A 26,156-nucleotide genomic window follows, 5' to 3' on the forward strand; every position below is an offset into this window, starting at 1 on the left:
AAACCTTTATACAGCTGAAACACACCAGTATCTTGTTTTCCTTGTAGCTTAACATTTATTACATATCATATTCTACCAGATCCTTTTATAAATGAACGCTCACAACTTAGAAAATGTAATTACAGAACAGTACTTTTAACATGACCCGCTTGCAGAGCAAAACCAGACTGGGAGGAGGAATAGGGTGACTCCTCCCCCTCTATACAAGCGGGCACATTCCAAACCAATAGAAAATATATTCATATAGTGGCAAGCAGTGTTGTAGTCAAGTCACTAAATCTCGAGTCTGAGTCGAGTCTCGAGTCCCCAGAGTCCGAGTCCAAGTCTGAGTCACCAAAGAAGAGCCCAAGTCAAGTCCCTGTTACCCTAGTCCGAGTCCCGAGTCCAAGTCATCAAGGTTGAGTCCATAAAAAAAAGTCTACATTAAACATAAATGACACAGCGGTCACCGTTTCAAAGGGAGTTTATTTGCTTTGTGACACAATAGCCAAACAAATGCACTAGCCATCAATATCTTATGCAAAATGATTAGGGCCTACTGCAATTGACCGAATGCAGTCAATGCTCGAATCCAAGTCTGAGTCACGAGTCCTGAAAATCAGTCCTGGACTTGAGTACTACAACACTGCCTGTTACAGACCAGCCGCATTTCATTGTATACCTGTATGCCGTGACAATTAAAACTCTTGAATCTTGAATCTTGAATCTTGACAATAGCTGATGTTTGCTCTTCTCTTCTCTCCCCAGGTTCTCAGTGCTTTCACCCCTCAAGCCGCTCTCCCCCAGGGCGACGTGTACTTGTGTGGACTGGAGTTGAGAGGGGCTCTGTGGGACAGCCGGCTGCAAGCCCTACAGGACACTCTCTCTCCCAAGCCCTGCTTGTTCCCCCTTCTACGTGTCAGGGCTGCGGTCAGGAACACAGAGACTGTCCGATCTAATTCCTCACACTTGACCAACGCTAACGCTGTCCACGTCTCAGACACTCCGCGGCCTCTCGCCTCTCGGCCGCCTCTCTATCACTGTCCCCTCTGCCTGGACAGAGAGAACGGAGACTGGGGACTAGCCGACGAAAACATCATCACTTGTGTTCCCCTAGTAGCCAGGCTTGATCCTGTGTTGTGTAGCCTGAGGAGGGTGAGGCTGGTCAGCAGCCTTCGATAGCGCTCGTTTGTCTGTGTGGATCTGCTCCTCGTGGCTACGTCTCCCGAGGCTAGAGCTGCGAAGAGAAACGCTTACAAATACAAAATGTCATGTCAATATTTGTCTTGAATTGATTTGTTCACATGACTTATTTGGCAATGTATAAATGTCTTCATACAATAATGTAGTAGTATTTAAATCTTTTTATTTCCCTATATTTTTTGACCGATTTGGCCACTGTTGACACATGTTCATTCACCGAAAGCGATGCTTAGCAAATAATGTTCACAATGGAAATATCTTGCTTAAGTGTGGACTTGTTAGGTGTGAAAAGGGGTAATTCTCAGTCTGACCATCTACAGCGGCTGTTCTTCTTGACACAACTCAACTGTTTTTATATTCAAACAAACAGCGGTAGGCGTGAGCGGCATGTGCTTTAAAAGTGTAAAAGAAAAAATCCACAAAGTCCACATTTAGCTTTCACATTCCATCCTCCTGAGGTGCATGTAACAGAGAAGGCTGTTACCCTCAGGTATTTTATAATACACTCACTGCTTGACACTGATCATAAACGACAGGCTGGTTTGACGCTATGCAGTTCAAGTCAGGACGCACAGCCTCTCCCAGCTTCTCGTCAGGCGTGTGTGTCAAAAAAGGGCCATCATCCAGGTCCAGCATGCTGCTATAAAGAGAGCACAACCAACAGGTAATATCTGTGCCAATTCACTAACCCTGGCACCCTGAGAATAGCTCCCGTGAGCTATTCTCAGCCATGTCTCCCCTGCAGCAGAGCACAGCCATGCCCCACCGCCATGTGCCAAACTAGTTTTCCAACTGAGTTACAACAGGAGAAGAGTCTCATCAATGACAATAGACCTGTTCGCTGTATACCTCAGACTCAGTGATCGTGCACATCAAGGGGGCAAAAGGAACGTAATCATGGTCAGAACAATGGGGCAGACTACAATATATTTGCATTTGTTAGCCATGCTAGCGATCTAAACAATCAATCCGTGCCAAAGCTAGATATGTAAAAGGTGAAAGACTCACACTCACAGCACCCATGCTGATTTAGCTTTTTGTGCAGCAGCTTGCGCAGGTAAGGGGCAACTTAGTCACGTGACTCAGTTGGTATTGCGGATTGGCTCGAATAGGTCTATGTTGTTACTTTGTATTCTGGTGATCCACCTTGTGGTTTATCTCTAACTGGAAGTAAATAGCCTTGGAGCACGTTGTACATAGCTCATTCCTCTCTTTACCTTTCTGTTGCATACTGTACACATCTACCATCCTTATCGCATGAAGAGTATGACAGATACATGCGTCATGTTCTTGCAGTCAAGGGGGAGAAGACTTGCAAAGCAGGGTGGTTAAACAAGACCTTTAAGACCAGTTTTACTGTTCTCAAAACAAAAATGAGTTGGTAACGAAACAATTGAGCAATTATTCTGGAGATATTTTATTCTTTTCAAGTCCTTCACAGCCAATATAAGCTATAGGCTCATCTTTGGGGTGAGGTATTTACAGTGAAAAGATCCGGTGAGGAAATCTGTAAATAATGTCATGACTATGACTGATAATAACCCTTTGTCCTTCTCTCCAGGTAACATGGACAGGCATCACTACGAGACCTTTCAGAAGTTTGGCAACAACACTTTCCTACTGCATCTGGACAACGGGAGAGCGTGAGTAGACGAGTGGTGAGAGACAGTGGTGGAAGAAGTGCACAGTTCCTTTACTTAAGTAAAAGTAGAAATACCCAGATAAATGAGCACTCTGGTCAAAGTAAACGTCCTCTATTCAAATTCTACTTAAGTCAAAGTAGAGTATTTGCTATTGAATGTACTTAAGTATCCAAAGTAAAAGTATGCATTCTACATGATGTTTGTGTATTCCAGTGCTTGGGAGCATTCAATCCTAGACCATTGACCTCTAAAAGTTATGTTAAAGTGGTATGTGGTCCAGTTATACTGCTCTAATTAAAGGTTATGTTAAAGTGGCACGTGTTAAAGTGGTATGTGATCCAGTTATGCTGCTCTGATTACGTTCTCTTGAAATTGACAGGCTTCAAATGTGAAAGTATATAATCTTCATACATTTATGCCATGTTTTCTGTGCAAAATCCTTTTCTTCAAAGTAACTGATGACTTCAGATAAATGTAGTGGAGTAAAAAGTACAATATTTCCTTTGAAATATAGTGGAGTAAAATAAATGTCCCTAAAATGAAAGTACTCACGTAAAGTACAAGTAGCTCGAAATTGTACTTAAGTACATTACTTGAGTAAAGAATACTTAGTTACTTTCCACCACTGGTGAGAGATGATGTATTTGGAGTTGTTTGTGTGTATAGACCTGTTCGCTGTTTACAAACATACCGTGTTCGAGCCAATCAGCAATACCAACTGAGTTGCCCTCTACCTGCGCAAGCTGCTGCGCTAAAAAAGTATGACGGGGCTCTACGGAGAAACCATGACACTCCCCTGACTAAAAGTGGTTTCAAACTAAAACGGCCAAATCAGCATGGCTGCGAGTGTGAGTCTTTCACCTTTTACATATCTAGCTTTGGCATGGATTGATTGTTTAGATCGCTAGCATGGCTAACAAATAATATTGTAGTCTGCCCGTTGTTCTGACCAGGATTTATGTTCCTTTCTGCTCCGGTGATGCACGCGCACACTGAGTCTGGCGTATACAGCGAGCAGGTCTGTACAGTGACGTATGTTAGGGTGACGAATGACGATGTGATGCTGTGTCTACGCTGGTCTCAGGTTCGGGCGTCACTCCAAAGACGAGCCCTCCATCCTGGCCCCCCTAGAACAGTGTTGCAGGTAAACAATGAGTGGTGAAAACAAACTAGAATAGAATACAATTCTTGTAACAAATTCCTGTCCTCCCCGTCCGATCTTACTTAAAATATGTAAATAATGTACTAATCGACCACAGGAAAAAAGGTACATATTGTACGTTATGTTATAGCAATAAGTAAAGTAAATAAATAAATGGTAAATGGCTGCATTTATATAGCGATTTTATCCAAAGCGATTTACAATTTATTCCTCACATTTTACCCATTCACTCACGCATTCACACACCGATGGCAGAGGCAACCATGCAAGGTGCCAACCTGCACATCGGAAGCGATTAGGGGTTAAGTGTCTTGCTCTAGGACACTTCGACACGCTGCTCAGGAGGAGCGAGAATCGAACCGGGAACCTCCGGATTACCAGGCGACTGCTCTACCTCCTGAGCCACTGTCACATATTACATAATCTTTTTACCTTTTTACCTTTTCAGAAAAGTTTTGCGTACCCCAGGGCCTCGCCCAAACCCTAACCTTAACCACACTGTTACCTTAAACTAACCCTAACCCTAACCTTAACCACACTGTTACCTTAAACTAACTCTAACCTTAACCACACTGTTACCTTAAACTAACTCTAACCTTAACCACACTGTTACCTTAAACTAACTATAACCTTAACCACACTGTTACCTTAACCCTTTCACTAACACACTATAGAAGGTTAACCCTTTCACTACCACACTACAGACGGTTAACCTAACCGTCTGGGTTAACCCTTTGGTAGTGTGGTAGTCAAAGGGTTAAACTAAAGTCCAAAGCACACAGCGGGCGACCGACGTCGCCTGGCGATGCGATCGTCTGTCGCTCAACGACAATCGCTTGGCCCCCCACACCAGATCCGACCGTTCAGGTATAATATGCTATATGTGTCGCTCTGTCTAGCTGGGGGTGTGGTTTCCCCCCGGGAGATATCAGAGGACGGACCGGACGTTAGGTTGTCGTGAAGCGAGATGAATTAGCAGGTAGCTGTGTTATGCATTACGAGGGAAGTATTAACCTGTAAAACCCATATTGAGCTGGAATTAAACCACCATATACGAATACAACCTCTCCTCCTTCTTCCTGACATTACTGCATGACTGATCGCTACAATACGTTCATTACCACCGATTGGACAAGTATTATGCACCTGCTGAGAGAGAATGTTTTTTTCACGGAAGACGCAAACTGTTTTGTTCTCAACCATAATTTCTTTGGACAATAAACCTTATAAACTACATCAGCTGCAGCCTGGACATTAAACCTTGTCAACATCCACAACTTATTTTGTTACCCGAGTACAAAAACATCTAGTAGGTGCATCGTGGTGCATTGTCAATTTATTAGTTAATGACAAGCGGCCACTAAACCTTAAGTTCTCCAACTAACGTTATTTATTCAAATTGTTCCTGTTAATTAATAATTAACATAAGTAGCATGGTAATAATACGTAGGTTATTGATAAATGAATGTATTGATAAATTCATTTATATTAAAAAAGATACACCAGTAGAAGTCATGTTAATTTCCTCATTGTCCTTGCTGTGTCACCAGTGATCCAGTGATCACGTTGTAATTTTTCGGCTGATTATCTAATCATCCTGAAATCAACGCTAGATTATCATTATTATATCTTCTCGTGCATACATGAAATGGCCCTCGTAGTGCGGCGCTCCCCCCGCCACCTCCTCCCACTCAACGGTAAAAAACACATACACATACACACATAGCTTTGATCGCGGTGGAAAGAAATATCAGATCAACGCAATCGTTTATATATTACCTGGTATCTGATGTAATGCAAAAAGAATAATCCAATTATCTGATCGCCATTCCAGTTATCCACAGCGATCATGTCCCCGACATTACCGAGCGTTACACATGAACGGGCGGGCGGGGTTAGTATTCCATGCCGTCGTTGTAAGCCCCTGGCTCACCCGAGTATTTAAATCCCGCCCCCACGGCTCAGATCGGCTCATAAAACACACCAACCCATTTCCAATGAAATGCAATAGCTCCGCAAGGCAGTAGAGGGCAGTGTTGACTGTCTGCCAGCTCAGACAGGGTCTGAAGGGTCTACAGAGGCTGCAGCCATGAATTATGAATAGATATAGCGAATAAAAGAAATAACGATCCCAAAAACGAGTTAACTCGTTGGCGCTGAACGCATGGTGGGCAATAACGAGTATACTCGTTCTTGGCAATTAATGTGTTAACCACACTGTTACCTTAAACTAACTCTAACCTTAACCACACTGTTACCTTAAACACACTCTAACCTTAACCACACTGTTACCATAAACTAACTCTAACCATAACCGTAACCACAATGTTACCTTAAACTAACTCCAACCCTAACCTTAACCACACTGTTACCATAAACTAACTCTAACCCTAACCTTAACCACACTGTTACCTTAAACTAACTCTAACCCTAACTTTAACCACACTGTTACCTTAAACCAACTCTAACCCTAACCTTAACCACATGTGGTACTCTCAAGAATATGTGCATATCTTGTGTAATTTTTGCAATTGTTTATATCTGATTATTATTATTAGAAGCATTGTGGTAGACTTCATGTTGCCAGCTGCACGCTAACATAATTAACTAATTTCACATTTACTGTGAGGAGAAGCCATAGGTTATTAAGGAAGTGGAGAGCGGAACCTATTAGTTCAGGTTTGATTGATTGATTGAAAACTTTAATTAACATATTGCAGAATGGGTACAGTACAGCTCAATACACACAATTATTAAGGGGATGCAGACCAGAGAAAGACGTTCGTCTTGTTTACATCAGGGTCTCCCATTTTCAATTCATAATGACATTTATGACATACACAATATAGAGATATACAGATATAAAAATCTAATCTAATAATCTAATCTAAACTAATCATGACATTTATGACATACATGACATACAGATATGCAGTACTGTTACATTTTTGACATACAAGATATGCAAATATACAGTACTGTTAAACAGATATTGTTGTGGCTGAGTAGTCGTTTAACACAGCAGGAGACGTTATTTCCAGTTTCAACAGGCAATTTATTTAAGGACAGAAGGTTTAACAGCAGAAGCTATGGATCAGCAGACGGTCACCACAGTTGAAGAAAAACACTCTGACTTCTCAATCCCTCTGCTTGTCCCATAAATCCCTTCTCAGCCCTGCCCCCCCATGACAGATATGATGACGTGACATATTATATCAGATATGACATGACGTACATTAAAATGACACATAGATTTAACATCGAAGAGAGATGCGATTGAGTGAGATGTGTGTGTGTATATGTATGTGTGTGAAAGAGAGAGTCAAGATTAGTGAGATGTGTGTGTGTATATGTGTGTGTATGAAAGAGAGAGTCAAGATTAGTGAGATGTGTGTGTGTATATGTGTGTGTATGAAAGAGAGAAAAGATTAGTGAGATGTGTGTGTGTATATGTGTGTGTATGAAAGAGAGAAAAGGACAAGATATGATGTACAAGATTAAAGCACACGATATGATGTACAAGATTAAAAGCACACGACGTGATGTCCTGAAATGTCTATCTGCCTACCTCCAAGCCAGACCGTCTTTCAGTACTGCTTAGTTGACCCATATTAAACTAGTTCACTTCATATACACATTTTCCCCAACAATATCCTAACAGTAAATATATACATACAAGGGGGAGGGAACTGTACAGTAAATCAAATCAAATCAAATTTATTTGTAAGGCCCGACAACACACGTTAATGTCCCCATGGGCCGGACACGTCTTCTTTAAACAAGTCAAGAAGAAACATAACAATAAGTCAAGAACAAAACAAGAACACCATAAGGTCCAACAAATTTAAAATAAATGCAAATAAATGAATGCAATGCGAACACTCCCAGACATACCCCGCGCGAAGGTAAGGAAAAACTCACTAAAACCTAACAATAGGGAAAAATGCACCACAGGCAGTGTGGAGGAGAGAAACCTTAGAAGGGCCATTCAAGGGGGGATCTCCCTTCTTAGATGTCGGTGATAGTAGTGTTGCAGACTGACAGTTGGTAAGCATGCACTCATGTGTGTAGTGAAACACAGATGAGTGCATGCAATAGCAACTGAACATTTTGAAAAATGAAAGATAGAGCTGATGGCGATAGCAACTGAAAATTTTGAAAGATTAAAGATAGAGCTGATAGCGAATCTATTTGAGGCACAGGGGCGGCGCAAAGAGGGTCGCGTCCTCCCCGTCTTAGTCACGGGACATTCAACACTCCGGTCATTGCTCAGGGACAGCCGGAGACAGGGAGATAGGGGGCGGCGCAGAGAGGGTCGCAACCTCCCCGACATCATCGCGGGACGTCCAGCACTCCGGTCATCACTACGAGACCGCCGGAGACAGGAGGGCATGCAGAGAGGGTCGCATCCTCCCGGTCTTCATCACGGGACGTCTGACATTCCGGTCAACACTCCGGGACAGCAACTCACAGGGAGACGTGACAGGCATTAGACAGCTCGCGTGATTGTAGTGGGCGGACATAGCAATAGATACAAGTGGTAAGTGTAACTGAGGGGTACAATTCCCTGACTGTATTACTAGATATGATACTTACTACCACTACCTTTGTACTTAATATTCGGCCACCCAGTACTCGGCATAAATATATTATGATGAACACTGTCACGTAGATGAAACGGATCCAACACAAATGTACGAATTAGAAATAGGTCTTTATTTCTACACAGCGGTACGTTTGAACTGGGTCTGAGGGGTATGGCAGCCTGGCACCAAGGTCTCGACCAATAGTAGAATGGAGACTATTATGGGATGTTCAGTAGGCTAGAATGGATATTCAATGCATATTGTACAAGGAATATACAAGGGATATCAGGGAATATTAGAGAATATACAAATACAATTAAATATATATATATAAATAAATATATATATTCGGTTTAATCTGGCCCTTCACAACAGCCACCCCCTGATTGGTCCCAGACCTAATCAGTTAAACAGAGACAGATTAATCGCGTTGTCTATTTACACATAAGGGTTTGCTGTAGGGGTCAGTCAACTTCACAAAGTCATAGGGTTATAGGGTCATGGTCATCATCGATTGTGTCTGGGAGTCGGGGCAGTTCTATGAGCCTCGCCACGGGACGGGTGTAAGTGCGACCCTGGACGAGCACTTCAGCTGCTCGGACCTTGCCGTCGGCACCGGTGATCACTTTGCTTACGCGGCCGGCCGGCCACATAGCTCTGGGCAGTGATTGATCAATAATCATGACGACTGTTCCTTCTGTCAAATTGTCTCTCTCCTTTACCCACTTCTGGCGGGTCTGTAGAGACGGTAGGTAGTGCAGTAGGAAACTGCTCCAAAACTTGTCGGCTAATACTTGGCTGTACCTCCACATTCGTCGGCCGTTCGCTTCTTCAGGCCGGTACATTGTCTGGGGTAATGCAGGATCTAGCCGCCCCATCAGGAGTGTGTTGGGGTCTGCGGAGATAACAGTGCTCAATCCACAGAACACAGGCTTCTTATTCTCAGCCACCTCCTGACTGGCTTCCCTCGGGATAGGCGTGGGCCACTGTCCTTCCGGGAGTCTTAGGAATGCGGGGCCGTCACTGTAGACATTGCGACGGGTGAGGTCATCTAGGGGCATCCCCCGGGTGATGACGTCAGCTGGGTTCTGTTTTGTATCAACGTAGCGCCACTCTGTTTCTCCGGTTAACTCTTCGTTTAAGTCTTGAATCTCGGTGACTCTGACTCCCACGAAGACTTTGTACTTGCATGAGTCCGATTTGATCCAGGCGAGTACTGTCGTGGAATCTGACCACAGGATTGTTCTAGACACCGGTATGGTGAGCTCACGTTGGATGAGCGTGGCTAGGTGCGCTCCGGCTAGGGCTGCGCAGAGCTCTAGGCGTGGGATAGATTGTTGCTTGCGTGGGGCTATTCTCGAGCGGGCGAGGACAAATGCTGTGTAGATCTCTCCCCCCCTTTCTTGGGCCCGCAAGTAGGCTACTGATCCGTATGCGACCTCTGAGGCGTCACTGAAGACGTGTAAGTCCATTTTACATGTCTCTGGCCTCACCGTGGGTGGGAAGTAGCTTCGGCGCATATTAACGCCTGGGAGTGAGTGGAGCTCCATCTCCCACTCTCTTCAGGTGGATGCAAGGTGCGCGGGAATGGGGTCGTCCCAGCCCTGGTCCTTGTCCCACAATGCTCGTACAATCATTTTTGCCCTGGTGGTGTACGGTAGAATACATCCTAGCGGGTCATATTGTCGGGCGAGTGTTGTGTACACACTCCGTCTGGTGGTCGGCGCCGCCGCCGGCCTTCCCTGCTCCGTAGTCAGGGGCTTGTGTCTGTAGTGAAGCGAATCTGTTTTGAATCGCCACACCAATCCCAGGGTCATCTCCTGGGCTTCTCCCGGGATTGTAGCCATCCAGGTCTCGCTGCTGGCTGCCTTGTCCTCGGAGGAGAGGCTGCGCAGTACTTGCGGATCGCTGCTGGCCCACTGCCTGAGATCAAAGCCGCCTTTGATCAATGAGGCGCGGAGTTTAATCAGGAGAGCCTCGGCTTCTTCCTGGGTTGAAAGGCTTTGTAGACAGTTGTCTACGTAGAAGCTGTTCTTTACGCTGTGTCGGACCTCTTCGTCCGCTGCTGGGTCCTCTGCTACATGTTTCTGTAGTGCAAATGTAGCACAGCAGGGGCTGCACGTCGTTCCGAAGGGGAGGACTTCCCATTGGTAGATGGCTGGGTGCTCATCTCCTGGCTTCTCTCTCCATAGGAACCGTAACAGGGGCTTGTCCTCCTCTACTAATCTCACCTGCAGGAACATTCCTTTAATGTCCCCGCTGATGGCCACCTTTTCCTGGCGGAAGCGGAGTAGAACGCCGAGTAGGGAGGGGCCGAGTGTGGGACCGGGCAGTAACTCTTTATTCAGATTTTGGGATCCGATCTGGTAGCTGCAGTTAAATACTATGCGGTCTTTACCGTTGTGATGGACCTTGTGGTGAGGCACGTACCACGATTCAGTGGTCTGGTCAGCCTCTTTAATGTCCATCTTTGTGACGTGTCCCGCTGTGATGAGCTTCTCAATCTCAGCGTGGTATACACTCTCTTGGGTGGGGTTCTTGGCTAAGCGCCGCTCCGTGTTCAGCAGGTACCGTTCTGTGGCGTCTGTCTTGGCATGGAAAGTAGGCATTCCTTCTCGCCGCAGGAGTGGCGTGGCGTATCTCAACACGCCGTTGACCGGGACTCTCTTGGTCCCTGTCTCGAGGAGGTGAATGGCGTAAATGTCATCTTTAGAGCGAATGTCTTTCCTTCCGTTCTTAAAGGGCATTTGTTCCAAGGTCCATAGCCGCTCTACGTGTTGCAGGAGTGCGGTTTCTCCCTCCGTGACTCGGGAGTGGAGACATCTAGTGGCTGTACTTCGGTTGAGAGATTTGGCGAGCGGGCCTTGGAGAGTCCATCCCAAACGGGTCTCGACTGCTGCAGGACAGCCTCGGGGTCCGGTATGAACCCGGTCTATCGGGACAATGAGGTCTGCATGGTCGGAGCCTATCAACAGGGTCGGCATAGCATTGTCTATGAGCGGGATCGGTAACTTGCGCAGATGTACATATTTCTCCATCAGCTTGGCGACGGGGTATGTGTACCGCGACAGTCCTATTTCTTGGCTGGTGAAAGCGTCTGTAATCTGGTACCGTCGCTCAGGCTGGCCGCTTGCTGCGATAGAGAATGAGACATTCTCGCCCTTTATCGTCTTCAAATCTCGTCTTATTGTCCGAATTGTCATTTGGGTTTCGTTGCCCCGCAGCCCTAGCTGGGCCGCAGCGGAGGCGAGCAGGAGGGTCTTCTCTGACCCGTCATCGAGGACGGCGTAAGTGTCCAGGACTTTATTCTGGTAGCTTAGTGTCACACGCACTACTTTTAGGAGTACTCGGGCTCCACTGCTGCTGGCGGGATCGATGTACATGACGCTCGCTTTGCTGCTGGATGGTGCGGGTGAAGGGCGCCGTCTGTTACTGTCGTGAAGTATGTCCAGATGGGCTCCATCGCACTTGGTGCACCTTTTCTTTAAGCGGCATTCGGCTGCCATGTGTGAGCGCGCACAGCGAAAACAGCGCTTGTTGGACTTTATCCATTGACTTGCTTCCTCCGCGTTCAGCTTGGGGAAGGAGTCACATTGCGCTAGCCAGTGTTCTTTCTCACAGTAGGGGCACACTATCTTCCACTTCTCCGTTCTGGAGGGGGTACTGTGGCTCCTGCTGCTCGGTACTGACTCCGATTGGTGCATCACAGTCACCGATCTTCTTCCATCATTTAGTCGTCTGGTTCCTTCTCTGGAGCCAGGGGTGCTCCGTCCGAATGTATCTAGCCGTAGGCTGCTGACTTCTCTCGCCAGGAAGTCTGCTAGATCGAGGAGGTTCGGTTCGGGGCCATTCGGGTCTCGGTGGTCCCTCTGCCGCCTAAAACGCTCCTGTCGAGCGGGCGGCAGCTTCTCCAAGATCCTTTCCACATTTGAGTTGGCGTAAAGTTCATGCCTCCCCTTCTCTCTCTGCGCTCCCAACATCCCTACCAGGGACTGCACTCTGATGGACAGGTCGTCCAGTGCTCGATTGTCTATTGCTGGGGGTAAGCGGTCGATGTGTCGGATCTCCTGGATCACGTAATCCCATATGCGCCCATACCTCTGGTCCAATGCTACCAGCGCTGCTGTGTATGGGGTGGTGGAAGTCGCGTAGGCGAGCGCTATATTATGTGCGCGGGGTACCTTTAAGTGCTTCAGTAGGATGGCGTATTTATGGCGTTCATCCAATACATCCACCAACATGGTCTCCAGACACATGCGGAGTTCTGTATACTGGGCCCGGTTCTCTTGGGTGAAGTCGGGTACCATAGGCGTGCCAATGTATGACGCTGACTGTGGATACATCGGCGAGCGTTGGGGGAGAGGCCTCCTAGGCGAGTCTCCTCCCGCTCCTTGGTATGGGCTGGTACCGGCAGTGTACCATGGCCCGCTTGTCCAGGTGCTGTTCCTCGGTGCGGGTCGTGCGTCGTGCTCACCCGTGTATAGAGTCGGGGGTCTGTAGCGCAGCTCCGCGGGAGTATAGCCTGGGCTGTACCGGACCTCCTGGTCCGGTAGAGTACTGTGCTGTCGTCGGGCGTGGTTCTCCTCCTCTTCCTCTTCGTCTTCAGTTAGGTCATCCAGTGCTTGTAGTCTCTGGTTTAGCCTCTCCACAGGATATGCTGCTCCTTCCCGGTTGCTAGGTCTCGCTTGGACCGGTGGGGGGAGGTGGTCTGTGGGGGGTATAGACCTCGTCTGTTGGTCAAGTTCAGGGTTGTTTACTCGGCTAGGGGATGCCGCCCTGGAGGTGTGTCTTAGACGAGTTCCTGGAGCCTCTGGCGGAGGGAGAGGGTGTTGTCCGTCTGATCAGCTGTTCTATTAGTTGCGCTTGCTGTCTGTCGCGCTCTGCGTCCCGTAGAGCACCAGCAGCTGCTCGCTGGCTGTCTGCTCGGTCTCGGGCCACATTCTCTTCTCTCTGAATGCGTCTTATTTCTAGACGTATATGCTCTTCTTCGCTCCGCTGCTGGATCTGCAGTCGGTCGCGTTCAGCAGCGGCGTTCAGGCTGATGAGGAAGGCCTGCTGTAGGGTCCTCTCTGCCTCGCTGGGAGAAGGCGGTTGTATAGGGGAGCCTTCCCTCGGGGTACTCCTTGCGGAGCCTTGGAGCTCTATCTCCACGGTGCTCTCCCCGTCTTCTTCCGTGCCGAGTTCTGTCTCGGTAGCGTTGTATTCCTCCCGGGACTCATCGGGGACTACTTCTTCAGTACTGGCGGGGTGTGAAGTCATGTCTGGTTCCCACTGGTCCCCACCGTGAACTTGGTCAGTTACATTAGAACCCGTAGGGGCCTCTATGGTCGGGGTAGTCTGGGCGTTGGGGTTAGACATACTTTTACTTTCTGGTTTTACCGCGTTTACTGTTAGTAAAAGACTAGGTTGTTGACTGACAGCGTTAGCCTCTAAGTACTGAGGGAGCCGTCGTTCGCGCTGCGGGCGTTGGTTAGGAGGATCGTTTCGTGGAGTGTTCATCATAGGCCATTTCAATATTAATAACACTATATTAATATTACACTAATTACCCTCCGGCTCGAAGGACCAATTGTAACTGAGGGGTACAATTCCCTGACTGTATTACTAGATATGATACTTACTACCACTACCTTTGTACTTAATATTCGGCCACCCAGTACTCGGCATAAATATATTATGATGAACACTGTCACGTAGATGAAACGGATCCAACACAAATGTACGAATTAGAAATAGGTCTTTATTTCTACACAGCGATGGTGTGTAGAGCAAGCACTTAATCAAATCAATCACATTTATGAATGGGAATTAGTATGCACTTTTATGGCAAGAGTATTCGTCGGTATATCAATAGAGAATGTCCAATCTCTGAAGGCGCAGGTGGTACATATACGACCTGGAATAGTTAAGGGATAACAGCAATGATACTTTAATGATTATAGGCTGGATACACTAGGGGGGGTTAATCCGGTCGCTTGTAAGCCGACAGGAGTAGGAAGGGGGGGGGGGTAGAATCCGGCTGCCTCATCCGGCCAAGGGTATCCCAGGTGAACCCACTGTAGTGCCGTTCAATGCGCCGGCGATCCTTGGACCACAGATGAAAGCAGGTGGACTCTTTGTGGGCCGGCGTCCTCCGGTCCACGGGGGAGAGACGTGAAGCGACCTTGTCTTGCAGAGCGTCTCCTCACCTTGCGTCCTCTCCAGGGGGGGGGGTTCCAACACACGGCAGTGTCGGGGGTCTTTATCCATGGAATAATCAACGTATACAAAGCATAATCCGTGCCTGGGAAGGCGGGCTGTCGTCGGTAGAATAATCCGGTATACAGGTCCACTCGCTCGTCGGCTCTGGGGCTCCTCGGGTGCAGCTTCACATGGGGTCGATCATCCTGGTTAAGCAGCCAGTTCTCTGCCCGAAACGATGGGGTACTGACTACGGTAGTATTCTCACCGCACGAAGCACTATATATTAACAGACTATTATTAGCTTAATAGACTACGTCCAACTCGACGATATAGTGCCAAATATGACTATTCAAATATTAATATACACGATGTCTCAATACCGATGGTAGGCGAACTTGGCCTTACTCCCACACGTGGCGTCGCGGGGAGGCTTTACGTCTGTGACTCTATTGGAGGGTAAGAAACTGGACTGAAAAGGAAGTCCTACTTTAGTAGCGCAGTATATATACGCACTATGAACAAATAGTCCCATTAGTGGTGCGGTAGCCAGATTCCTACGCGGAACTAGGACTTGTTCGTACATGTTGAGCGGTACGTTTGAACTGGGTCTGAGGGGTATGGCAGCCTGGCACCAAGGTCTCGACCAATAGTAGAATGGAGACTATTATGGGATGTTCAGTAGGCTAGAATGGATATTCAATGCATATTGTACAAGGAATATACAAGGGATATCAGGGAATATTAGAGAATATACAAATACAATTAAATATATATATATAAATAAATATATATATTCGGTTTAATCTGGCCCTTCACAACAGTAAGCATATATGTGAATAGAATAGATATATGAAGTAAGCATATTATGTGAATAGAATAGAAGTACTTAACCCAGCAATGAAACCACGTTGACTGACCACAAACCATGTTGACAGACCACGGACAGAAGACGGTAAGGAGCTGATCCATGGCCTCGGTGGTGCATGTAGAGCAGTCACTGCAGTCTTGGCCAAGACCCCGATGCATCCATCACCTTGGTCAGCACTATGAAACAGGCAATCAGAGAGATGGGGGGGGGGGGGGGGGGTTGGGACAGGGGTTAGAGAGTTCCCATGTTTGTAGTGCTGCAGAAAAGCAGACATGGGAGAAAATAGACATCCTAACTAAACTAGACAGATTAATCTAAAGGTCAGTCCCCGACCAGGCGAGATCAGGGTAGGTTGAAGGAGAGAGAGAAAAGATGGGTCTTAAGCAGGGATTTAAAAGCTTCGACAGAGCAGGCGCCCCTGACGACGGCAGGTAATTTGTTCCAATCTGGCTTCAGAACATCCCACTCCACTGACACATGCCTTCTCTATTTGAACGACCACATCAAACAAGAGGTGGGCGCGGGCAAATACTGCGGCATGGTCAGTTTATCAGTGAGCTGGATGCAATCCTACCTGGAGGGGAGAGAACAGATGGTAGAGGTAAACGGTACTCTATCCCCCCCCCCCCTCCCAGTGAGCTGTGGTGTTCCACAAGGAAGCATACTAGGACCGTTACTGTTCCTAATTTAGCAAATGACATGTCGTCAGCTTGTGACTGCAACTTGTTCCTGTTCGCGGACGACTCAGCCCTGCTGGTCTCTGACAGGAACAAGTTACAGGTTGAAAAAACCCTCAGCTCAGAACTCGGCAGAATCTGCACCTGGCTCGCTGATAACAAACTATCATTACACCTGGGTAAAACAGAGTCCATTCTCTTCGGATCAAATAACAAACTCAGCAAAACCAACGGCTTCTCTGTTACAGTGGGTGACAATATTGTCACAAGGAAAGATCAAATTACATACCTGGGTTCCATCCTAGAGGCAAATCTTTCCTGTGACAAAATGGCAACCAATGTAATCAAAAAAGTCAACCAGCGAACAAGATTTTTGTACAGGATCTCCTCTCCGGTAAATAAGAATACCTTGAAGACTCTAACAGGAGCACTCATTCAAGGGTTCTACGACTATGTTTGCACCTCATGGTACCAAAGCACCTCAAAGGCCCTAAAAACAAGGTTACAAACATCACAAAACAAACTGGCCAGACTACTGCTTGGCCTTACTCCTAAACCCCACCGCACCCCTGCCCATTTTGACAATCTAGGATGGCTTAGAGTAGACAACAGAGTACAGCAACTGGCAATGGGCCTGGTCTACAAGATACACTACACCACTAAGATACCCATGTACCTGTCGAAGTCCACGACCACAACACCAGAGGGAGTTCCACAAATCACGTTCAACCCAGATTCGGCTCAAACAAGGGACTAAACACGTTTAGCAATTATGCCACAATAATGTGGAACGCCTTACCCACAGCCATAAAGGAATGTGAATCCCAACCCTCCTTAAAAACCGCTCTCAAAGAGCACCTACGGGTGGCTGCAATTAGAAACTGGCCCCGGTAAATGTCAACCACCCCCCGGCCCCCTCCAATGTACAGTTTCTTCACCTTCGGATGTATATATTTTTTGTATTACACAGTACCGTATATTTGTATGTCTTGTATGTCATAAAAGTCATGATGAATTGAAAATGGAGGACCCTTATGTAAACAAGACGAAAGTATTTGTCTGGTCTTCATCCTCTTAACAGTTGTTAGTATTGAGCTGTACTGTATAGACCAGGGGTGGGCAATTATTTTTCCCAGGGGGCCGAATGAGCAACTGAACATATGTTGGGGGGCCGGGCCAAAATTCCAAACTCAATTATGCATAATATTAATTTAATTTCTATATAAAAAGCAGTAAATGGCATTGTTTTGACCCCTGGTAAGAGTGTATGTTATTATTTGGCAATTAAAAGGTGAGGTTAGCTTTCAAAAATATCATTTATTCAAATAGAATTTATTTCCAAAATGATAAACAAAATGTGAAACATTAATAACAAAGGGCATTTTGAGTTTCATATACTATTGAAACAAGGATTTTCTTAGCTTTCTAAAGACATCACATCTTATAGCAAAAATAAACAAGACATGTCACTGAACTGTGTAAAGAAAAGTGTCCCAGTTTTGTAGCCTTTTTTACTTTACATGCCTATATTAAACATTTAATGTTTTCAGAACTGTGCAAAAAAAAGAAAAAAAATATCAAGTGTCCCATTTCACTTTTTATATTTCCACATTTTAGTGTTCTTCAGTTCTTTTTTTTTTCATTCAGTGTGAGAAATCCAGTCTCTGTTGAGCTTTAACAAGTCCATCAAAGTCAGGTTGCATGTCTGAGGTGGAGATGCGAAGCACAGCTGCCAGATGTTCATCAGTGAGAGAGGATCTGTACCTGGACTTGGTAAACATCAAGTTTCAAGTTTCTTTAATAGTTGTCATACAGAAGTACAGAATACTTTTATACAAAATGCTTCTTACTGTTACGCTCCAGAGACTGCAAGACAAGATAAGTATGGAATAAAATAACATAGTATAGCATGTAAATTAGAAGTAAAAAAAAATGAGGTCACAGTGTTCAGTATAGACATATGTACAATGTTCGATGCAGAATAGACGTAACTGAGTTACCATATAATATACAATACTGTGCAGTGTACTAATACAATACTATATAGTGCAAGGCAGAAATGGGATGAGGTGCAATTTAGGTACAATTTACAGTGGGTGTACGAGTTGTAGTGCAAATCCTTTATCAATAAATATAAAGTGTGTTTGTGTGGTTTAAGTGAGTGTGTGGGTGTGTGTGCTGTGTGCATTTGATGGTTGTTGCATAGTGTTTATTGTTCGTTTAGCAGCCTGATGGCCTGGGGATAGAAGCTTCTTCTGAGTCTTTCTGTGCTCGCCTTAAGACTCCGGTATCGCTTGCCTGACCGCAGCAGTTCAAAGAGGCAGTTGTTCGGGTGGCTCGAGTCCTTAATAATTCTCTTAGCCTTCCCCCTGCACCGCTTGTTGTAAATGTTCTGGAAGGTGGGAAGCCCCCCTCCAATTGTGCGTTCGGCTGAACGTGTCACTCTTTGTAGTCTGCTACGGTCTTGTGCAGTGCTATTCCCAAACCAGGAGGTGATGTTGCCAGTCAGGATGCTCTCTATTGTACATGAGTAGAAGTTCCTAAGGATCTTCTGACTGACTTGGAACTTCCTTAGGCGCCTGAGGAAGTAGAGGCGTTGTCGTGCCTTCTTCACAACACTGTCAATGTGTGTGGTCCATGTCAAGTCCTCGGATATGTGGGCTCCGAGGTACTTGAAACTGTTCACTCTCTCAACCGGTGCCCCGTCGATGCTGAGGGGGCTGTAGTCCTTGACCCCCGACCTCCTGAAGTCCACAATCATCTCTTTTGTTTTGCTGACGTTCAGGGAGAGGCAGTTCTCCTGACACCACTGTGACAGATTCTCTACCTCTTCCAGGTAGGCCCTCTCGTCGTTGGCAGAGATCAGGCCCACCACTACTGTGTCATCAGCAAATTTGATGATTGTGTTGTTGTTCCGCTGTGCCACGCAGTCATGTGTGTACAGGGAGTAGAGGAGGGGGCTCAGAACACAGCCCTGGGGGGCCCCTATGTTGAGCGTGACATTAATCATCATGACTGAGAATGTCTGTTCACATATGTAGGTGGATCCAAAGAGAACCAACATATTCTGAGCATGTCTCCTAAGCGTATATTGTGCGTGTGAACGTTGACATGAAAAGAAAAAATATAAAAAAAAAAAAAAAAAAATGTATTTATTTTTTATTTTATTTTATTATCATGTAATCATTCGCGGGCCGGTACTGTATTCCTTTTACTGTATATTTAATTCTATCTTATCATTCTCACAACACAACAGCCCCTCTAATGCCCCTCTAATGGAACATCCCAGTCGATGTGCGTTGCGTCACACTCTGTGGCAAATCTGCGCATGTGCATGGGGAATCGGTCTCTTTCGCTGCCAATTTAGTTCTGATCGATTAGGAATGTCTTGCGCCGTGTTCAGGAGACTCAGGCGCATACAAGTCTATTCGATCATGTCTCTAGCACCCCCACAGCCGTAGCTGCAATCACTTAATGTCAAGGCTCTCATCCACATTCATTCATTTGACCCCCCCGCAATCTCCTCCCCGATTTCAATGTAACGCGGAAGTGTAGTGGTCTATTGTACCTATTCTGCAATTTTTTTTTTTTTCTATCCACTTTTTCTCCTCCTTTTTCTATTTTTCTCCAATCCCAATTTAGCCGTGCCAATTCTCCCCTCCCCTGTCTTGAACGTTGCTCGCATGTGCCCCCCACTGGCCGGTTGTAGGGAGGATAGAAGCCCGTCACATGTCCCCTCCGATACATGTGCAGGCAGCCAGTCGCATCTTTTCACCTGCCAGCGCGGACTCTCATTTGGCGAGGAGTAACGTGTGGGAGGCTCACACTACCCCCGCCATTTCCTGTCTCTGCTGTGCAGGCGCCCCAACCGACCTGTAGGAGTCGCTGTTTACAATGTCCAGATTACCACCCTTCGACTTCCCACCCGCTAACTCTGCCAATTGAGTTAGTATGACGGCCGGCCCAAGCCGGAGGCAACGCCGACCAATAGTATCCAACTGCAGAGCCGCAGAGCCAGCGGTGCTCTCAGGTCCGGCGCTCTCAGGTCCGGCGGTCTGGGGACCGCTCAGCAGCGCCACCCACCCAATGGCTGAATTGCCAATGGCTGAATTGGAGTATTGCACTGTGCGGGCACAGCTGTGAGATCCGCACGAGGCCAGATATCTTGAATGAATGCGTTTATTTAAACTTTAAATAACAGATTGCAGAATGGGTACAGTACAGTACAAATTGTAGGGGTTCTCCACACCCCTTTCCTTCCGTCTCTTACGTCATGCTCAGGTTTAGTTTCATTTATTTATTTCAAACCATGCAACCTATACAATACAAGACAACGACAAAACAGTACAATAACCACCACAAAACAATACAATAGACAACAGTAACAACAGACACCACTTAATGGTTTGAAAAGGGGGATGGAAGAAGCTAATCTTGTGAATTTCCATTCCCCACACCCTGACCATCAATTGCTATACAAAGTATACATACAACATGTAACATTGCTCTGTTTCCCCACATTCCCCCGACATCTCAACAAGACATGAGTCTGACTAGTTAATACATATTCTATATAACATATTCCTTTTAATGCCAAACGTCATGTTCTCCCTCCTCCTTATACCTTTCCAATATTCCCCTTTTTTTTCTTTTTTTTTTTTCTTTCTTTTAAACTGGTTTATGTTTTACTCAGTTTAACCTCCTCGTCCAATCCATTCCATAATCTCACTCCACAAACAGATATGCACATAGATTTTAGAGTGGTTCTTGCACCCGGTTGCTGACGTTTCTGTTTCCCCTCTAAGATTATAATTCCTGGTTCCTACCCTCTCAGTGAACCGACCTTACATTGTAACCCTAATCATGGGATTGAACAGGGTGGAAAGTCTGAATATACCTGCATACAATCCTTCTATATACCTACTTATACACCTGCATATAACACAATAATCTGTATCTGTATGATAGCATGTAAAATAATGCTGTATACCGGTATACTGTATATACCGGTATATATATATTAGAGCTGGGCCGTTAACGGCGCTAACGTGCTGCGTTAACGCTATACTAGTATCGCGCGATAATATAATTAACGCATTCATCTTAAAAAAAAAAAAATAATAATAATGTTTTTTTTTTTTTTTTTTACATTTTTTTTTCCGCCTTTATTTACCCAGGGTAGGTTCGCTGAGCACAGATGCTCTTTTTCAGGAACGCCCTGCTTCACATTCACACAGTTCCATTCACACCTGGGAGCTGCCCAGTACAACCACAGTTGACACCATTGGCCACTGAGCAACTCCACTGGAGCAGTTGATTCAAGCCATGTCACATAGTTCAAGTTTGAAATGATTCTTTCTGTTTTGCTCCTGAGAGTGTGCTAGATACTGTACTGTACTGGTAATATTATTTATTTGTGTTAACTTCTGAATAAAACAACTTATTAAACACAAGTACATCTTATTGAACATTATTTTGATATTTCATTACCAATTATCATAGCAAAACAGCTTTTTCAAACAGTCTGTAATGCATTTTGGAAACTGGAGATGGGCTCATGGTGTAATGGGCAACCTGGCCTGAGAAACGTAAGGAGGAAAGAAAAAGTAAGGACTTACTTCTGGTCATTATTTGGGTAGAACACACATATTTTGAATGCCTTCGGCAGGTTTTTTTTTTTTTTTTTTGAGCCATTTTAATCTAGATTAATCTAGATTAAATCCAGGATTGCAGATAGATTAATCTAGATAAAAAAAAAAGTATCTATGCCCACCTCTAATATATATATATATATATTTATTCTTACCGTATATATGTCTATCCACTATCCATCTGTCTGTACATACCTGCATATAATCCTTTTTACATACCCGTAGATACTATATCTGTACTTGTCCCTTACCGACTCTTACTAGTTATGCTGCTGGCCAGTACGACTTACTACCACACAGTGGTGTTATACCTGTATCACTGTACATATTAATACTACAACTCTGTACATACATCTGATTAATCAGTAGTACTAATTTCTATATTTTATACCCAGTTTAATCACCTGTACATTGTATATTACTATTGCACTTTACTGTTACATTTGCACTCTGGTTGGATGGCAAACTTATTTTCATTGTAAGTGTACTTGTGCTGTGTAATGCCAATTCATTTGAATCTAATTTAATCTAAAGGAATCCCAACCTGAGCATGACATAAGAACAAAACGCAGTCAAGTCACACTCTCACTCTAACAGCTCTCTGTTCTTCCAGAATCCGTCGCTCCACATGGCTGCGCCTGCGTCTCCTGTCCCGCCCTCAGTATCGTCTCGGCGACATCATGCGGGAGTCTCTGTCCCGTGACCCTCTGGCCGGTGTAGCGCCGCTTCTCTCCGAACCGCACCTGGCCGCTCTTGACCGGCGCCTGGTGACCGTGCTCCGAACCGTAAGCCGTTGCCAAAAGCTACGGAGCCGCCGAGCGGGCAGCGGCGGCGGCAAGGTCATCTACGACGACATTGCTTACTACAAAGGCATGGTCACACCTGCAGGGTAGTTTACCCACGTGTATTTCTCATATCAGCGCTGATCATCAAATCACAGTATTAGTGGAGTAGCCCCGCTGTCAGACAACCTATAAGACCTTATTGCATTGTTATTATTATAGACAATATTTATAGAGCAGGGTGGCCAATATGATTTTTTTTGTGTTTTATTTTTTTATTATTTTTTAAACAAACATATAAACAAACATGACAACACACGATAAGATATACAAGCATTATTAACAGTGCACATCCAATGAAATCACCATATAGTTAAATGTCTTATACAGGATATACCCCCAATACCTGCTATCTAATACCCTACACACAAATGCTCTAGCTCGTACCCCCCCCTCCCGGACCCCCCATTGGATAATCCATCCATTATCCCTCGCTCCTAACCAGACACTACCATTATATGCTAGCTTTTATTTTCTCCACCACTTCTAACCACATTGTCATTTTGGATTCATTGAGACCCAAAATTCTTGCTGTAGATATTTCTTGATAAATCACATCGAGATATGTAATAATCCAGACCTTTCGGCACATATTTTCAGGTTGAAACCATCGTGATGCTATCAGCTTTTTAGCCACTGTGATACCCGATAAAACCAATCTCTTTAGCTGTGGATTTTTTTTTACAATAACAACTGATAACAAAATGTTAACAAATGAGACACAAAACATTTATTCAGCACAATCATTTTATTGCCTATATTTAAGTCTTTCTACTATTACCCTGCCCATACCTGTATCTCCCCTCCCCCCTCCGCTATGCTGCTATGATGCCCGGATTTCCTCAAGGGGATCAATAAAGGAATATTTTTTACAATAATATATTGTTCACTCAAAAAGTAAGAGTAGAAAAATATTTGAAACTAAAACATGTGCAGTCTTTTTTCTTTAACCTGTTCCACCCGTGGAATATTTTCGCCTAAAATATATACCTAGGTAAATGGAATATTGCTCCACTTCTACAAGGTCCATTTGCATATTCTTGGTATCTAGGTACATCTATGGACCTCAGGGAATGTATTCCCAGTGTCAGAAATATTGTGTCTATTACTAGGCTTACTTAAATTGTGATGAAACAGAGAATATGAATTATGATTTTTCTTTGAATCTTTGACAGTGAATAACACCATGATAATAATGACCAAACTTAAAAAACTGCCACTGATCTTGTTCAGTACCTTCTTGAGATCATGTGTAAAACAAATCTAAGGAAATTAATAAAGGGAAGATGATTAAACAGAAGGTTCTGTAGATACAGTACTGAATTCTCCCATCCGGACCAATGCAATTTGAAATATTATTATAGAATATAGAATACGATGCTTATAAATTACCTTATTATAGCCAATTCGCACATTTATATATATATATACATATATTATCTTTCAAATGCCCGAGTTCAATTTGGATTTAGTATCACCAGGCGTGCATAAGAACAGATAATGATATCTACTGTAATTTACTGTACCTTTTTATTTTCACCACAGTGCAACCATTTTGAAACTAATTTCAGATCTAATTGTTGCTACATGCTAACAATAGGGAGGAGAAACTAACTGTGTTTCAATATTTGTCAAAAACGTTACCTTTTGTGGCTTATTATCCCGAATAATAACAGTTATTGAAATAATTCATTCAGAATGCTGAACTTTGAACCCCCACAGTATCTGACAGGAAGTGTAGTTCGGAATAATTCCAACGCTGATCCACAGCTATGCATCCCCTCGACAAAATGGCAGCAAAAAAACTACAATTCCCATGATTAAAATTTCCCAAAATTATTCCACCTAGCCTACTGTAGCTTTCAGACATATCTGGAATATGTGTAAAACACAAATATTCCGTGGGATTGTTATCAACTTTGGACCTGTAGGCTATAGATAAGACTTCAGGCTATGGACCCGTTATGTTTTCCAGCTCATACCTCTCAGCTGGAATTCTTTTGCAGGCATCTGCAAAATAAAAATACTTTTATTTCAGAAGTGTCTTCAAATGTAAACCTCTATAATTCTATTACAGTAGCATTTCTGTTGTGGAAGAAAATTCTGAATGTTTCCTTTCAAAAGAGACCAGACTCATGCATGTACTATAAATGGTTCAAGAATAACGTTAGGTTATGACTATAACCAAGTTCTGTTAGTTAGGGGCGATGCTTGGCATCGCCTTCTGCACTATCTCGCGTACGTGCACGCGTACTGAATAAACCACAAATGTACCTCTAATACCAGTATTAGTCTGACCACACCCCTCATCAGCTTACCTTCATAAGCAGGTGTGTGGTCACCTGCTCTCCTCCTTCCCAAGCTTTCACCACAAGGTGAGGTCAAGGGCTGCAGCGGCCGTCCGATGCCAAGCATCGCCCCTAACTAACAGAACTTGGTTATAGTCATAACCTAACGTTCTGTATCGTTAGTGGCTTAGCTTGGCATCGCCTTCTGCACAAGGGAGGCCAAGCGGAGCCACTTGGCTGACAAATACACCCCGCTGACAGCCCCCCAAAACCATCAGAACAGGGAGGGCCGAGCCCCCCCGACCCCCCCTAATGGAGGGTATCCCCCCTATTAGAGGCTTCACGGGAAGGCGACGGACCCGACCGTGCGAAGAGCTCTCAAGCAACTTAACGCACAGGGTGAGCAGACCGTGGCTTGACCCCACGACTACACACACGCACAACCCGCATGCCACCCGGGAACGAACGGAGGAACAACCTCGTTACTGCCCCCAGAATCACGGGGTCAAGGGCAAACCCAACCCCGTGGCAAGGCCGTAGCAGCGGAGCGCGAAGGAAGACCCAGACCCACCAAAAGGACTGGACTCCCTGGAATGGGGGCCCGGAGAAGTCCATGATGCCAGCATCAAGACCCCACCAGGTGGGCACGTAGTGCCCCGCCCCCCACATCGCCAGCGTATTCGGACAAAGGCCCCTCAGCCGAGCGGGCCCTGTCCCCCTCAACAGCACACCGCCTGGAACACAAGCCCTGCAACAGGCAGACAGCATGGTCATAACACACAAGAGTTAACCAACGGAACAGGCAGTGCACCGGGGAAGACCAGGCAACAGGTCGTCAACCCAAGCCTGGAACAACTGCGGACGAGGCAGGCGCCAGAAAGGACAGCCGAAACAGCCGCCCCGGCGGAAGGGGCGTATGCTGGCGTTGTCGCATAACCAAGCTTTCAACAGCACGTCAGGAGCGGGATCCGTAGACCACACGGCCCCTGACAGCTGCCCACAGAAAAGCCCATACGATCGGCAGACGTCATGAACGTGCAGGGGCACCCTCAACCGGAGAACCGGGAGTTGACA

The 26,156-nt window shown here is 45.4% G+C and overlaps 2 protein-coding genes across 2 annotated transcripts in view; both read left to right on the top strand.

The window, feature by feature from the left end:
* dnhd1 (dynein heavy chain domain 1) overlaps positions 1-1,161 on the top strand; it is a gene marked incomplete at both ends in the record, with an annotated part of 117,144 nt that extends 115,983 nt beyond the window's left edge. Inside the window, one exon of the mRNA XM_084319433.1 lies at positions 748-1,161. Coding sequence (XP_084175559.1) covers positions 748-1,161 — 414 coding nt within the window. The remainder of the gene's footprint in view (positions 1-747) is intronic.
* The window catches only part of LOC311231707 (extracellular serine/threonine protein kinase FAM20C-like), a gene marked incomplete at both ends in the record, with an annotated part of 164,483 nt that extends 141,638 nt beyond the window's left edge, over positions 1-22,845 (top strand). Inside the window, 3 exons of the mRNA XM_084318334.1 lie at positions 2,744-2,825; positions 3,910-3,969; positions 22,566-22,845. Of these exons, the coding sequence (XP_084174460.1) occupies positions 2,744-2,825; positions 3,910-3,969; positions 22,566-22,845 (422 nt within the window). The remainder of the gene's footprint in view (positions 1-2,743; positions 2,826-3,909; positions 3,970-22,565) is intronic.
* Positions 22,846-26,156: the final 3,311 nt, after the last annotated feature.

Source organism: Notolepis coatsorum (genome assembly GCF_963971535.1).
Source record: "Notolepis coatsorum genome assembly, chromosome: 7".
NCBI lineage: Eukaryota > Metazoa > Chordata > Actinopteri > Aulopiformes > Paralepididae > Notolepis > Notolepis coatsorum.